Here is a 14,106-nt window from a genome sequence, read left to right as displayed (position 1 = left end):
TCCCCACACCCCCTCCCCATCCAATTTTACACTTCATCTTTTACAGTGAAACTAGATTCATAGCTTCATTCTCAACTGTAAGAAAAATGTACAGGTGTGCTGATACAATAAAACCGTTCAACACCTCTACCCTCCCCCCTGTCCCCCCCCCCCAAAAAAGCACCCCCCTCAGTTCTTTAATCTACTTTCATAAATAGTGGTTTTGGTCACAGAGGATGCAGACATAGATGCCAGCAAGTCCAAGGTAACAGCATGTGAGTACACATTTACTTGACAGCAAGTACCAGGAGACTCAGAGGTTAGCTCTACCCTATCTGCTATCAGGCAAGAGAATGAGGCTGCACTCATGGACAGCCAGAACAGGGTGATTTGCTCACACCTGAGCCCTGCTTAGGGAACAATGAGGGTTCTGCTCCTATGCTTTCCAATTGTGTCAGCAGCAAAACTGATAATGCCACCAGTTACAGAAGTTTTGCAGAGAAACCTGGGAGCTTCAAGGAGGGACTCACGTCAAAGGTCAGGGCGCTCACGCACAAACCCATGCCAGCAGGAACTAAAACTGTGGTGAACTGAGTTTGTCTGCTAGAAGGGCACCAGTGACAAGGAACAGCATCCATCTGTCTGCCACAGGCTTGAGAAAAGGTGCTGGTAGCATGCTCAGACACAGCCAAGGAATTTTATGTCCTCATTCAACTCTCAGCAAGTTGAAACGATAGTTGAGGGTATCATCACAGCAACAGCTTCCAGCAGTCCCAAAACTGCCAACTATCTCCTCACACCCAGTGACATTTTCACATGTCCTATCAAGAAACACTAATTATGTAATGACACTAATCAAGACCAAGGGTTTTTTTGCATCTAGTATAACCAAGTTACTTACTCTGTAGACTTCTTTGGTCTCCAGGTCCCACAGTTTTATAGTTCTACCAGCTGAGAGCAGCATTTTCCCATCTGGACTGATGCATAAAGACGTGACGCTGTTATTGTCGCCTTTCCACTTGCTGGAATGTGGATGGAGAGTTTTTTGTACAAAAAGAAGAAAGATGGAGAAAGAGAGAAAACAATATTTGTAATCTCAGAAAGGCCATCAACCACGCTGCAAAATGTAAGCAAAAGTTATTTTTAAAAAACAATTTTAAAGGAGTCAAAGACTAGATTAAAAGCAGCTTGTTTCTGCCCCGCTCCTTCAAACTGGTTTACACAAAACCAGAGGAGCTCAAAAACATAAAGCTAATTAATACTGAACAGCTGTTGACTTCACAGTATTTGCCTATTCTGTTCTGAATTTCTCTCAAGAGTTCTCTGCTACTCAAAGTGAGGTAAGAGGAGCCACAACATTTCAAGACTTCTCATTACACTGTAATCCAAAAAGCTTACACCAACCCCCCTTCAGAAAGGCCTTCTCAACACTAAAATTCAGAGTTTCAAGGCCTGTTCATCTTCCTGGCCTTCCTCCCAAGTCTGTCAACAATATTGATAATAACAAACTTAGCCTTTAAAGCCTGTAGTTCAAAGCATTATTTAAAATAAATACAAAAAGCCTGCATCTGCTTCAAAGGAGTCAAGTACAACACAGTTCTCATAAGACAAAACATAGCAAGGAAAACATCAGCACAAGCCTTTTACAGTTAGGAAGTATCTTGCAACCCATCACATTCTGATTTTGAACTGCTGCTCTGGAAATACTTCCAAATCATTTTCCCATGCTGAAGCAGCACCTCTCCTGTCTTCCAAAACAGAGCTCATTTACTGTACCACTTTTGATTCAATTTCATAGGAGCTGAAAGCTTTACTGCCTACAAACTTGACAAACAACATTCATACCTTACAGAGAGTATAACAAGATTTTGCATTCTCTTCCAGAGAGAAGTTCAGAACTAAGAATTTGAAACCATTTAATAACATGAACCCAAGAAGGTATTTTTAAATGTACTAAAAAGATTAGCCTAGCTAGACATCACTAATGTGAAACACAGCAAAAATCAGTTTTGTACTTTTAAAACTCCTGTAAAATCCTGTAAGGAGTATCCAGTGGGGTATCAAGCTGTGTAAGATGATGCACAGAAAGCCTCTCAGCATTCAGAGTACTTAAGACATGAAAAAGCTACAAGCAGAGAAACAAGTAGTCATCCCAGGCACTTTAGTCTACCTCTCTCCACCACCTTTGTTTCGCCTCTTCAAAAACTCCCTTGCCCAACAGCTTGTTCCTCTGCTAGTGGTTTCACTGTGTGCTGCACAAACCTCCTGAAGTGATTCTATGAGCTGCTTCCAGAGTGATTAAGGAAATCAGGTCTAAAGCCACATGGTTTCCATTGCCTATCTAGCAGCCCACATTCGATAGTCACCTAGAAGCCTGGAAATCAAAAGATGTTGAACAATTTTTGACCCACAAGCAGACAGCCTGAATTCTCTGTGGTATAAGTAAGTATATTTTCAAGTCCTGACAAGTGCTAAAGAATGTGGGCAATCTCACAGATACCTTGGGCATGAGCAATTATTTTGGATAATTTGTTCCATCTTATTTCATCAATTTAAGTAAAATTTTAGAGAATTGTTTTCCTTTACTCTTTTTTTTTTTATTTAATTCATAACATATCACCAAGTAGAAAGCAGTGTATTATACTACTGGTGTACTTCTAACGTATCCAGAACAGTTATTTGTTGCAAATGTCAAAATTAAAGAATACAATGCCTCTAATTACCTTTTATAACCACAGGCCCCCCTGTTTGGGGGGGTTTGGGACTGGTTTGCGTCAGAAAGGACCTCAAAGATCCCCTAGTATCAACCCCCTGCCATGGGCAGGCACAGCACCCCACTACCCAGGTTGCCCAAAGCCCTGTTCAACCTGGCCTTGAACCCTGCCAGGGAGGGGGCAGCCACAGCTTCTCTAGGCAGCCTCTGCCACAGCCTCACCACCCTCAGAGTGAACATTTTTTTCCTTCTATCTAACCTACATCCATTGTCTTTCAGTTTAAACCCATTACCCCTTGTCCTAACACTACATGCTCTTCCGAACAGTCCCTCCTCAGCTTTCCCATAGCCCCTCTTTAGGTACCCAAAGGCTGCAATAAGGTCTCTCTGGAATCTTCTCTTCTCATGGCTGAACAAGCCTGTCTTCATAGGAAAGGGGCTCCAGCCCTCTGATCATCTTTATGGCTCTCGTCTGGATTCACTCCAACAGCTCCATGTCTTTCTTGTACCAGGGACCCCAGAGCTGGACGCAGTACTGCAGGCAGGGTCTCATGAGAGGAGAAATCACTTCCCTCTACCCGCTGGTCACACTGCTTTTGATGCAGCTCAGGACAGCTGCAAGACATGCAGCTTTCTGGGCTGCATGTGTGCTTTGCAGCATCATGTAGAGCTTTACATCAATCACCACCCTCAAGTCCTCCTCCTCCTCAGGGCTGCTCTCAACCCATTCTCCATCCAGCCTGTAGCTGTGCTTGGGATTGCACCAACCCATGTGCAGGACCTTGCCCTTGCCCTTGTTGAACTTCATGTGGTTTCCACAGGCCCACGTCTGAAGCCTGTCAAGGTCCATCTGAATGAATGGCATCCCTTCCCTCCGGTGTGCCTGCCACCCCACACAGCTTGGTGCTGTTGGCAAACTTGCTGAATACCACCGTTCATGTCTCTGACAAGGATGTTAAACAGTGCCAGTCCCAGTACTGACCCCTGCAGAACACCACTCATCACTCGTCTTGACTTATTCACTAGGCCGTTCGTTGCCCACACCTCTCAGCAGGACAGGGACTCATCTCAAGAGCCTGTATATGGGAACACACTATGGGATTCAAACAGGGTGAAACAGATACTCACAGGCAGCTTCAGAGTCAAAGTCTCATTGGGATCACAGAGAAATAGTGGTATAGCTTGCTGGGCAGGACTGCTGTGATACATGGACCTTTAGGAAGGACATGTCAGGAAGGCAAAGAAGGGAGAGGTTTCTCCACACAATAGTGCAGCATGAACACATGGAGCTTTCCTCTAGGACTGGCAAAGGAGCAGTAGGGAACTTACAGGTGAGTATGAGAAGAGACCAGCGAGGATGATACGGTGGGTATCTGCTACAGACTTTCCAATTAAAAAAGAGACTTAATACCATGCCCTGGACCTCCTAAGGGGCTTTACCCACCCCAACAACTGTGGAAGGGCAGCATCGCAAGGCAGAACTATATCCAGAGATTGCTGGCACGTGCTGAGTACCTTTTCCTGATGCACATGACTTGCAACCAACCTATGAAAGGTACTTCTACTGGATAAGCTACTCAAAAAAAAAAACCCTACCAAAATAAAGGGCAAGAACTGCTATGAGGTGTGATCATCAATTACAATCTCCAGCTATATTTAATCACAAAATAGGGTTCCACAAGACAGTTGATTTGAAGATCCTGGGGAAAACCGAGCAAGGTAAAACATCAGGATGACAACCCTGGACTTCAGAAGAACTTACTCAGAGAAGTGATTGACAGGACCCCACTGGAGGCTGCCCTGAGGGGCAAAAGGGCCCAGTAAGGCTGGTTGCTCTTCCAGAATAACCTCCTCCGAGCAAAAGAACAGTCCACTCCAGTGAGCAAGAAATCACCAGGCACTGCAGAAGTCTGACATTGCCAAGTGGCTAACTCCTGACTCAACCACAAAAAATTATTATAGAGGACTTGGGAGTGGGAACAGGTTACACAGAGGAACATAAAAATATGGTCCAGGAGTGTAGGGACAGAATTAGCCAAAGCTCAGATGGTGTTCAAACCAGCAGGGAATATGACACAACAAAAGGACATCTACATGCAGCAGATCAGCAGCAGTAAGATGATGACTGAAGAAAAGCGTGGGCCTGCTGCTGAATGGCATAGGGACCCATTTGGTACACAGAAAAGCACTGCAGAGCAAAGCCTCTCAGGCCTCCCACGTTCCCAAACTTAAGTGCCAGAGTCAGAGCGAGCAAAACGCTCCCTATAGTAAAAGGGTGATCAACTTCGGGACCCCAACAGCAAATCCAGCTCATGTAACTCCTGAACACTGAATGGGATGCATCCAGAAGTCCCGAGGCCAATGCCGTTACAAGACCACACTATTGATAGTTTTAAATGGCCACAAAGCTCCAGAGAAAAATCTGATGACTTGGAAAGAAAAAGTTAGAGACAAAATATTATCCAACAAGAAGGAGAATCCAGGAAACAATAGGGAAGGTTATACAACAAATCCACCTGGAAGCCATTCCAGGCATACAAAGGTCAAAGTGACCTGGGAACAGCCAGTGTAGATTCACAAATGGCAAGTCCCACCTAACCAACCTAACTGCCTTCTTAATGAGACAGCTGTCTTGGTGGTTGAGAGGTTGTAATATGCTATTTAACATGACTTTAGCAATGCTTTTGACAATGTCTCACACAGTATCCTTGCAGACAAATTGGAGACATGTAGACTGAATGGATGGGCTCTAACGAGGTATAAGACCTGGTTTGGATCACTGAGCTCAAACAGTTGTCATGTATGAAGTTCAGCTTGTGGCCAGACATTGCTGTCACTCCCACAGGATGTCTCAATACTGTTTAACACAGTAATTGGCCAGGTCTTCATTAACTACCCCAAAACAGGACAGAATGCACACAGAAGTTCCCATTCAATACCAAGCAGCTGATACGCTGGAGGGCAGAGCCTTTACTCGGGGGCATCCCAGCAGGCATGAGAAACAGCCTGTCAGAATCTCAAAGGAAAATGTGAATTCCTGCAGGCAGGATGAGAAAGTCCCAGTACAGCCTGGGGACAAGTGGCTAGAAAGCAGCTCTGCAGAAGAGAAGCCTGCAGTCCTCATAGTCAAGCTGAGGCAATGAGGTAAACTTCACACTGATTGGCATCACACTGATTGGCATCAGCTAGCGTGTGGCCAGGAGGTCAGGGGAAGTGATTCCTCCCCCCAGCACAAGTTTTGAAACTGCATCAGAGCACTATGCCCACCCTGGGACAAAATGCAGCTTAGGGACTAGAGCATGGAAGGGGAAAAGGTGAGGGAACCAGGTGTTCAATCCTAAGAAGAGACGGCTAGAGGGAGATTTTGCAGCCATCCTCTGCAACTTCACGCAGGATCTGAACTGAATACAACCTGAGGATGCATCTGTTTTCTCAGGGAATTTGGTTCCTGTGCAGCACCCACACCATCCTTAACAAAACCAGCAGAGCTGCAGTAAGAATAATCAAGCAGTAGGAAATGTAAAGAGAAGAGTCCAGGTGGTTTTACTAGACTTTTACTGAAGAAAGATAACTAGCATCATTCATAGGAATCTTGGTTTCTTCATTCTAGTTTAAAAAAAGTTTGACTTTATTGTAACAGAATGCATACACCTACACCAGGCATCTTATTACTCTGCACTAAGCTCTACTTTGCTGAGGGAGCTGGTCTTGTTCAGCCTAGAGAAGAGAAGGCTGCAGGAGGACCTCATTGCAGCCTTCCAGTACCTGAAGGGAGCAGAGAAACAGGAGGGGAATCAACTTTGTAAAAGGGCAGACACTGGCAGCACAAGGGGGAATGGACTGAAGCTAAAGGAGGGAAGGTTTAGATTAGATATTAGGAGGAAGTTCTTTACAGAGAGAGTGTTGAGGTGCTGGAACAGGCTGCCCAGAGAGGTGGTGGAAGCCCCATCCCTGGAGGTGTTCAAGGCCAGGTTAGATGGGGCCCTGCCTGTGGCCAGGTGTTGGAACTCTCTGATCCTTGGGGTCCCTTCCAACCCATGCCATTCTTCGATTGCTCATCAGTACTTTAAACCAGCACAGCCTGCTCAGACAGCCAAGTGGAACTGTCCCCACTGCACATCAGTAGTGAGCGAAACCAAGTGGGTATCATCACAGCGAGGCCTTCTGAGGAAAGCTGAGTACATGCAACTGGTATGACTGGGGTGAGGTGTTCCAGTTATCTGCTTCCCCATACATCCAAAGATGCTTCCTAGAATTTAGGTATTTCACTGTCATGTAAGTGACTGAACGCCCATGCTCCCTTGAAAGTTAGGATGGAGGGACTCAGCAGAGTTTTCAATACACTGAGGAAGAAAGCCAAACATAAGAAATACTCTTCTATCCCACAATAAAACCACCCCCAAACACAGACAAGAAAAAAAATACAGCCAGGAGTCAATTGCAGCATTTCCCAATAGGGCCTCAATTAGAATCTGTGTAGGAAGAAATACACAGAGCAAATGCCAACAAGTTTGATGAAAAAATGGCATCACTTACCACTTTACTTTGCAGGTCTGTGTGTTCCATTCCACAATGTGTCTATCATCTGAACAGCTATACAAACAGCCATTGTCCTGATGCCATCTCACACAGTTTACTCTACTGTCATGACCACCATCCTACAAGAGGTAAGAGGGTCAAGCTCATTAATAAATTGAGTCTTGACTGCTTCTTCCCCACCCCAACAGTGTGAATAAGCTGCTCCTTTGGGGGCTAAATTGAAATCATGGACACGTTGGAGAGGGTGTGGTTTTAAATACCAACATACATACAATTATCTAAGTTATAGATACTACCTATTTTGATATGTAGACATAAGTATATGGATTAATTCTTGTTCTAACACTTCATAACCAAAAAAAAGTCATCCTGCCCACTATTTTTATATATGCAGCCAAACAAGCCTAACAGTATGAGATTTGCTCAAAGGAAAGGCTAGCACAGGTGTCTTGCTGATAGCCATGCAAGTACTTGCTTAAGTACATTCAGAGAAGGGTATCCTTTCCTTTGTATTCAGCATTCAGGAGTGAGCCATCATCAGGTAAGACAACCCTACAAAGGGGTATCATTCACCTCTCAACAACCAAAATCTTTGCAGCTTTTGCAGCTATACACTTTAATCCTTTACAAATAAACGTTTCCTGGAGTTTACAAAATTTCAGTATTTGAATAGACACCAGCCAGCTCAGACTGCTTCCCAAAGTGTCACTGCAATTCAGCTCTGAACAAGACAAAAGCCATCACTGCAGGATACTCTGGTCAGTAAGGACAGCTAAACCTGACAGTTCTTATTCTAGGAGGAATAATCTTTTAATTCAACCTATTTAAGAAGAAAGTAGTTGTCAAATAACATCTGCTATCCTCCTCCTATAGAAGAGCAGCCAGTGGTTTCAAACCAAGCGAAACTGTAAATTTCAACCTGAAGATCTTTTATTTTTGTTCAGTTTTCAGGCATAGTTTTTCCATTTAAAAAAAAAAAAATGCTTATGTTTGTTAGCTAGTGTGACTTGCACATACCATGATTTTAAAAAGTTATTGCTTCCTTTAAATTTATATACATTTATCTCTCTACATACAGCTTAATGCTTTAGAAGCCGAAGTATATGCTCAAGTATCTCTAAGTATTGCACAGTCATACACACAATTTTGCTTGTTATGTGGCCCAAGACTAAAACCAAGGTCCTCAGGAGTAACAGGGAAGTTATTAATGAGAAAGAAATGCTGGTTTTCATTTTGCCTATCATATTCAAGAAAGATTATGTGCCAAGAGGGCTCAAATGCTTCCACAAGGGAGGCAAGTTTACACAGTGCACCAGCATGACACCTCCCCCGGAGCTGATGATTGATTCAAATCTTGCCCTCCTCTCCCACAATGCCATGCAGGAACTGAGGGTATGACACTCCCTCGGGGGACTTAACTCCCTAGAGCCAGGAATTTCATTTCATCATTACTGTTACTCTTAATGCAAAATAACAAAAGCATGCAAAGCATGCACAAAGTTAAGATACAACAGTGACTTCAGAACCAAGATTTCTCAATGGGTACTGTCCTGGTTTCAGTCAGGATGGAGTTAACTTCTTCTGTAGCAGCGGATGGAATGCTGTGTTTGAGAGTTAAAATGAAAGCAGTGCTGATAACACCCTGATGTTTTTAGTTGCTGTATGGATCTCAGCTCTCAGCCAGGGTAAAACCATGACAGGTACATATTGCCAACAACAGAAAATGCACCACTCAAAGATTCCCAAGTATGTGAATTACCACATTTCTATTTATATATGCAGCCATTAAGAGAAAAAAAAAAGAAGTTCTGAATAATTAGTTTATTCCATTTTCAAGCAGCAGAAAGAACTGCATAAACTGAGTTAAACCATCAGTATTTGGTAGCGTGTGATGAAAAGGACACTACTTACTAGCTTGCTTTGCAATTCTCCTTTTACCGTGCTGTACAACAAAATGCTACCAACTGCTGTACCAATAGCCAGGATATCTAACTGCTTGTCCACTTCTGCAACCTCAGACTTCCGTTTTTTCCTCTGTGGGCCATCCTGGAAAAATCACAAGAGAGAAAGCATGAAGTCAATTAGTCTGATCAGATACATTCACTGTTAAAAGGGGTTGGGGCAGGGGTGGGAAGAAAAAGTTCTCTATGTGGCCTGAGACCCACTCAGCCAGCACAAACTCTACTAAGATACAAAATTAAGAGACTGAAGTGCACGACAACCTAGAGACTCATACCTCCAGGACCAAGGTAACAAAGTTGCTATGAGTCACTTGGAAAGGTTTGGTGGAGGCCATTTTGCTAGCCCAGCGACCACATACAGGAGAGAAGGAAAAAACAAACATTTAGCATTTCAGAGTTTGTGTCCCAGAGGTAAAGACTAACACCATGAAGAACAGTTCATCCCCAGAATGGAAATAAGTGCCTGATCAGGAATGATCAGTTTATCTCTTCTCAAATGCTATTCAGAGGAGTCTTGTGAACACAGAGTATTCATAATGCCTGTTACAAAGGAGCAACCCAGGTCTGCAGAGGGAAGGAAGCAGGACTCGACGGTAAGTGCTTTGTCCATGTCCTGCTCAACTCCAGATGTCTTCCTACAACCACAGGATTCTGAAGTCTTCACCCTCCTGCTGTGCAAGTACTACCAAACCCTCTGAGAAGGCATTTTACTTCATCGTTCTTCTCCAAAAGGGGTAAATGCAGCACACAACTGAGAAGGGGAGAAGGAACTGGCTTGGAAGTATGTGAAACCAAAACAAAGCAGGCAGGAAAGGCCACTGTATCTACTCTCACTGGGTTAATCCCACGTAATTTACCACATGCACACACAGTAAAAAAAACCAACCAACCTACCCAAAAACTGTTAAAGGACTTCAGAAGAAAAAAACCCATCCCTAATCTCATTTTTAAATTGGATTTTCTTAAGTTTGTTCCATTTGTTACATCACAGCAACATCCCCTCTCCTATTTAAAAAAAACCAAAAAATTACACACAACCCAATTCTTCTACACAACAGATAAATCTGCACTGATAGCAACCAGGAGCCAAAGGAGACTGACAAAACATGGGTCATCAGCTCTTTGCAAGCTGCAGGTGGTGTACCTAATCCATCATACAAGAGACATCACACAGCAAATGAGTAATTTTTACTCGGGCACAGAGATGCATAACCCTGCCTCTTGGATTTGGTAGTTTTAACCACAACTAAGATTTAAAAGGTGAACAGTGCAGGATAAATACTTTAGCACTTTTGAAGTGGGGCTTTCTTTTCCTCTGTATTTAACAGAGACAAAGCTTTTGGCAAAGTGAAGTGTTTTGTTTTATGCTACAAAGATACATCACAAGGAGATCCTCAAGGACAGAGATTACAGCAGGTTCTTTGCAAAACCACTTCTACCTTTCCTGGGAAATAAGAACTTTGATAAAATATTTAAAAAAACATAGGTGCTGAGACACCACCACAGTTGCAAAGCACAGCCAAGAAAATCAACTAGGTTTCAAGAGAATGTGTGAGAAAAAGACTCAACTAGTTCCATTTTTGTCAACTAAACCATCTTGAAACTTCTGGCTGGTGTGCAAAGACCAGGGTCACTAAGTCAGTGGAGAAGCAAGTGCAGTTTATGTTTCTCCTGATACTTCTCAATCTCTTTCTGTAGTTTTATTAACCACCCCCCACATCCCCAAGACTGCAAAGCAAAACCGCAATTAAGAGCGGATTTTATTCTCTTCCCCTGCATAAACCTTTTAACTGAGATTTGTTCCTCCTCCATTTCAGTTTATGGTCAATTTCCCTTGGAACAACCCAAAGATGCAACAAAATTCACACTGCAGTTCAGTTATTTCCAGTGTCAAGAAGAAAGCTAGAAGCAGTGAAGTTTTTTTCCAACTATTATTTTAAAATACTTCTTTTTTGACCACCTTTTGTGAGCCTTATTAGTGCAGCATTTCATCAGAGATTTTTATGCAAAATAAGTGCCAGTGGAAAACTCAGACACATGTTAACGTTGGGAGATGACTTGAAAAAAAATCCTCCAAGAACAAGTTAATTAAAAAACACCCCAAAACAACCCAGGCCACACCAAACCAATGAATATTCTCTCCCCTGCATTAGATTATTAGTGTGGCAAGTGCAGTAGAGATTCATATGAGATTCAGCTGCAGATTGGGGTCTTAAGTACAAGAGCACCCGGTTCTCATTGATATGACAAGGACAGGGAGTGGTGATGAACTATATGAAGTGTCAGGTTTTGGGGTGGGGTATTTCAGATTTATGGAGATGATTAAAAGAAGTTATTTGGAAAGGGACTGTGTGGGCATTTTTTTCCATGATGTTCTTACTTGAGTACTTGTGCCACTACTTAAAACTTTTTTAAAACAAAAACACCCCAAAACAAAACAGAAACCAAATCTCTGCTGCTCACATGTGAAGTAAAGCATTTAACATCAAAGTGGGGGGAAGCCTAAAGAGCCTTGAGAGTTGAAAATGACAGAGCAATTGCAGCCTAGCAGGAAGAAAGCTGATTAATGTATTTGGGAAGTCGGGGGTCCATGCTCTCTTGCACAAGGCTCCACTTCATCAAGCAGGAGATGGTGACCACCACGAGCAGGAAGCACCCACACTACGAAAGCACGTGTGCAGCCACCCATCACTGCATCAGCTATTCCAGGGCCTGCACTTCAAAACTTGATTTCTCATATTCCCCTGTAACACATGGCCTTCATTAGCATGGCACCAGTCCAAAACAAACTTAGTCTAGGTGTAACTTGGCCAAATACCATTTACAGCTATCCACTGGCACGGTTTTACTCCTGAGCACCAGATACTGGAACTACCTAGAGAGATGTCAACTCTCCAGGAATCAAAGAGACTAAATAATGTCAGAAACAAACACCAGTAAAATATATTTGGCAGAACCATCACAGCTTTAGTTCTTCAGTTTGGTCTAAGGACAAATGAACTATAAAAGTTCATAGCATAATTATTCCAAGAAAAGGTGTTTTCCAGCTCCACTTGAAAATGTGACAACTTTTAAGCAGTGGGCAGCATTCAAACTACTAGAACAACCAGAAACCACTGAGAAGCATCCAAATGTTGTCTGATTAAGTCCATTTTCCATACAACTCTAAACCAGGTTAAATTAGTGCACCTGTGGCTTTTAGGGTTGGGTGTCTAGAAAAGGCTTAGCTTTTAAAAGCCACTCTGGAACACCTCCTGTGCTTGACTTACGACCCCACAACAGTACACTATGTTAAGTTTTATTTCACACAGGATAGATTAACCCTGTTTTCACATCAGATTCAGAGTGAAGAACCACTTACAACAGCCCTGCAGTCAATGCATGTATCCCTTTTTCTTTCAAGTTACATGACAAACAGGTTAAGGCCAATCTGAAACTAACCCCTTCAGCCACATTCTCATATGTTCTGGAAGTTATCAAAGTTCAGGGACTAAACTACTCGACTGAGAAAACTGAAATAACACTGTCATCTTCTTTCAGTAATCTCTGTTTTAAGCATTTTGAAATATCTCTTACAGTATTTCAAATAACCTAAACTGTTGATACATCAAAAACTCCCTACTTCTTAGGATAAAAGTGTGGATTTCACATACTTTGTCCAAAGATTTTTTTTTCTCTCAGGTTATGGTTTAGCAATTTAAAAAAAAAAAAAAAAGTTCAATGTAAAGAGAACAAAAAGGTACTTTACTGTATAAACTGCAAATATTTTCAGTTAGGGTGCTCACTGAAGGTGAAATTAAATAAAAGATTGAAGGTGGCACACGTCCAAGCCCTCTGATATGTGCTCTAAGTAAGGTTACAGAATACCTTCTTGCAGGATTCCTGAGCTCAGGTAGAGGCATCACGGACAGCACAGCAGCTTGCATGGAAATACTTCCAAGGGTAATGAAGTGTGGAGAGATACTGCCTTTACCACAGTGTGAACCGTACATAGGCTAACTGGACACACAGTAGCCAACCTGTTCTGCAGCATCACCTTTTTGAGAGGTGCCGTGAAGTAACATACCTTGCTCCTTCAAGGAAGGCTTCTTCCATGCGGGTTATACGAAAGACAAATGACTTTACACAGTCAGTGCTTCTCTGATAGCCCCTTTTTTTGTTTGAAAAAACAAAATTAACAAGTCTCCAGCGCTGCTTCCCCCACCAATACGTGAAATTTGCCTTGTGAAGAGCAGCCTTGCGATGCTCCCCCGCGGGAAGCAGATTCCCCCCACCCGCCCCCCCGGCCCCGGGGGGACGTCACGCGTGGCCGTACCCCAAGCACGGCGGGGGATGCCGTGGCTGAACTGAGCGGAGCTCCGGTCTTCCCAACGGGACCCTTATCCCGTTCCCCGCACCGGGACGCCACGTCTCCGCTCCCCGGCCTGCCCGGCCACGCCGACCCCCGCCACATGGCGCCGAGGGCGGGGTGAAGCCGAACGGGCCGCGGCCACGCGTTAAGGCTGCTCGGGGCGCCACCATCCCCCCCCCCGCTCCCTCCCTTTCCTCAGCGACCCCCCCCCATCCCTCTCCCCTCCCTCGCACGCTATCCGTACCTTGCTGGGGGGCGGGCGTCCCCCCGGCGGGGCCCAGGCCAGGCAAGTACAGGCAGCGCTGAGGTGGGCGGAGGGCACGTACTCGTGCTGCAAGCGGCTGCTCGCCGTCTCCCACACCCGCAGGCGCCCATCCGCGCTGGAGATGGCGAAGAAGCGACGGTCGCGCGGGGAGAAAGCGCAAAGGGCCCGGGCCGCTGCCACCGCCTCCCCGCCACACGCTGCCGCCGCCATGGCGCTCCTCGCCCGGCCCTCCGCGCCGGCGCATGCACCGGCCGCGTGCTCGCGGCCGCGCGCCTGCGCCGCGCGCCCCGATGACGCG

At 44.4% G+C, this 14,106-nt stretch overlaps 1 protein-coding gene across 2 annotated transcripts in view; it reads right to left on the bottom strand.

Moving 5' to 3' along the window:
• WDR43 (WD repeat domain 43) overlaps positions 1-14,034 on the bottom strand; it is a 29,992-nt gene extending 15,958 nt beyond the window's left edge. Inside the window, exons 1-4 of one of the 2 annotated variants that reach the window (XM_084261239.1) lie at positions 13,788-14,034; positions 9,143-9,277; positions 7,229-7,350; positions 881-1,001 (exon numbers count right to left, since the gene is read on the bottom strand). In XM_084261239.1, the coding sequence (XP_084117365.1) occupies positions 881-1,001; positions 7,229-7,350; positions 9,143-9,277; positions 13,788-14,018 (609 nt within the window). In that variant the 5' untranslated portion in view covers positions 14,019-14,034. Of the gene's footprint in view, positions 1-880; positions 1,002-7,228; positions 7,351-9,142; positions 9,278-9,467; positions 9,543-13,787 lie in introns of those variants that run through there. The other variant, XM_084261240.1, reaches the window with a different exon arrangement.
• Positions 14,035-14,106: the final 72 nt, after the last annotated feature.

The sequence above is a fragment of the Gallinula chloropus genome (assembly GCF_964237585.1).
Source record: "Gallinula chloropus genome assembly, chromosome: 3".
NCBI classification, from domain to species: Eukaryota; Metazoa; Chordata; class Aves; order Gruiformes; family Rallidae; genus Gallinula; species Gallinula chloropus.
Note: the sequence above shows the minus strand (reverse complement) of the source record. Positions and strands in the feature narration are given on the sequence as shown.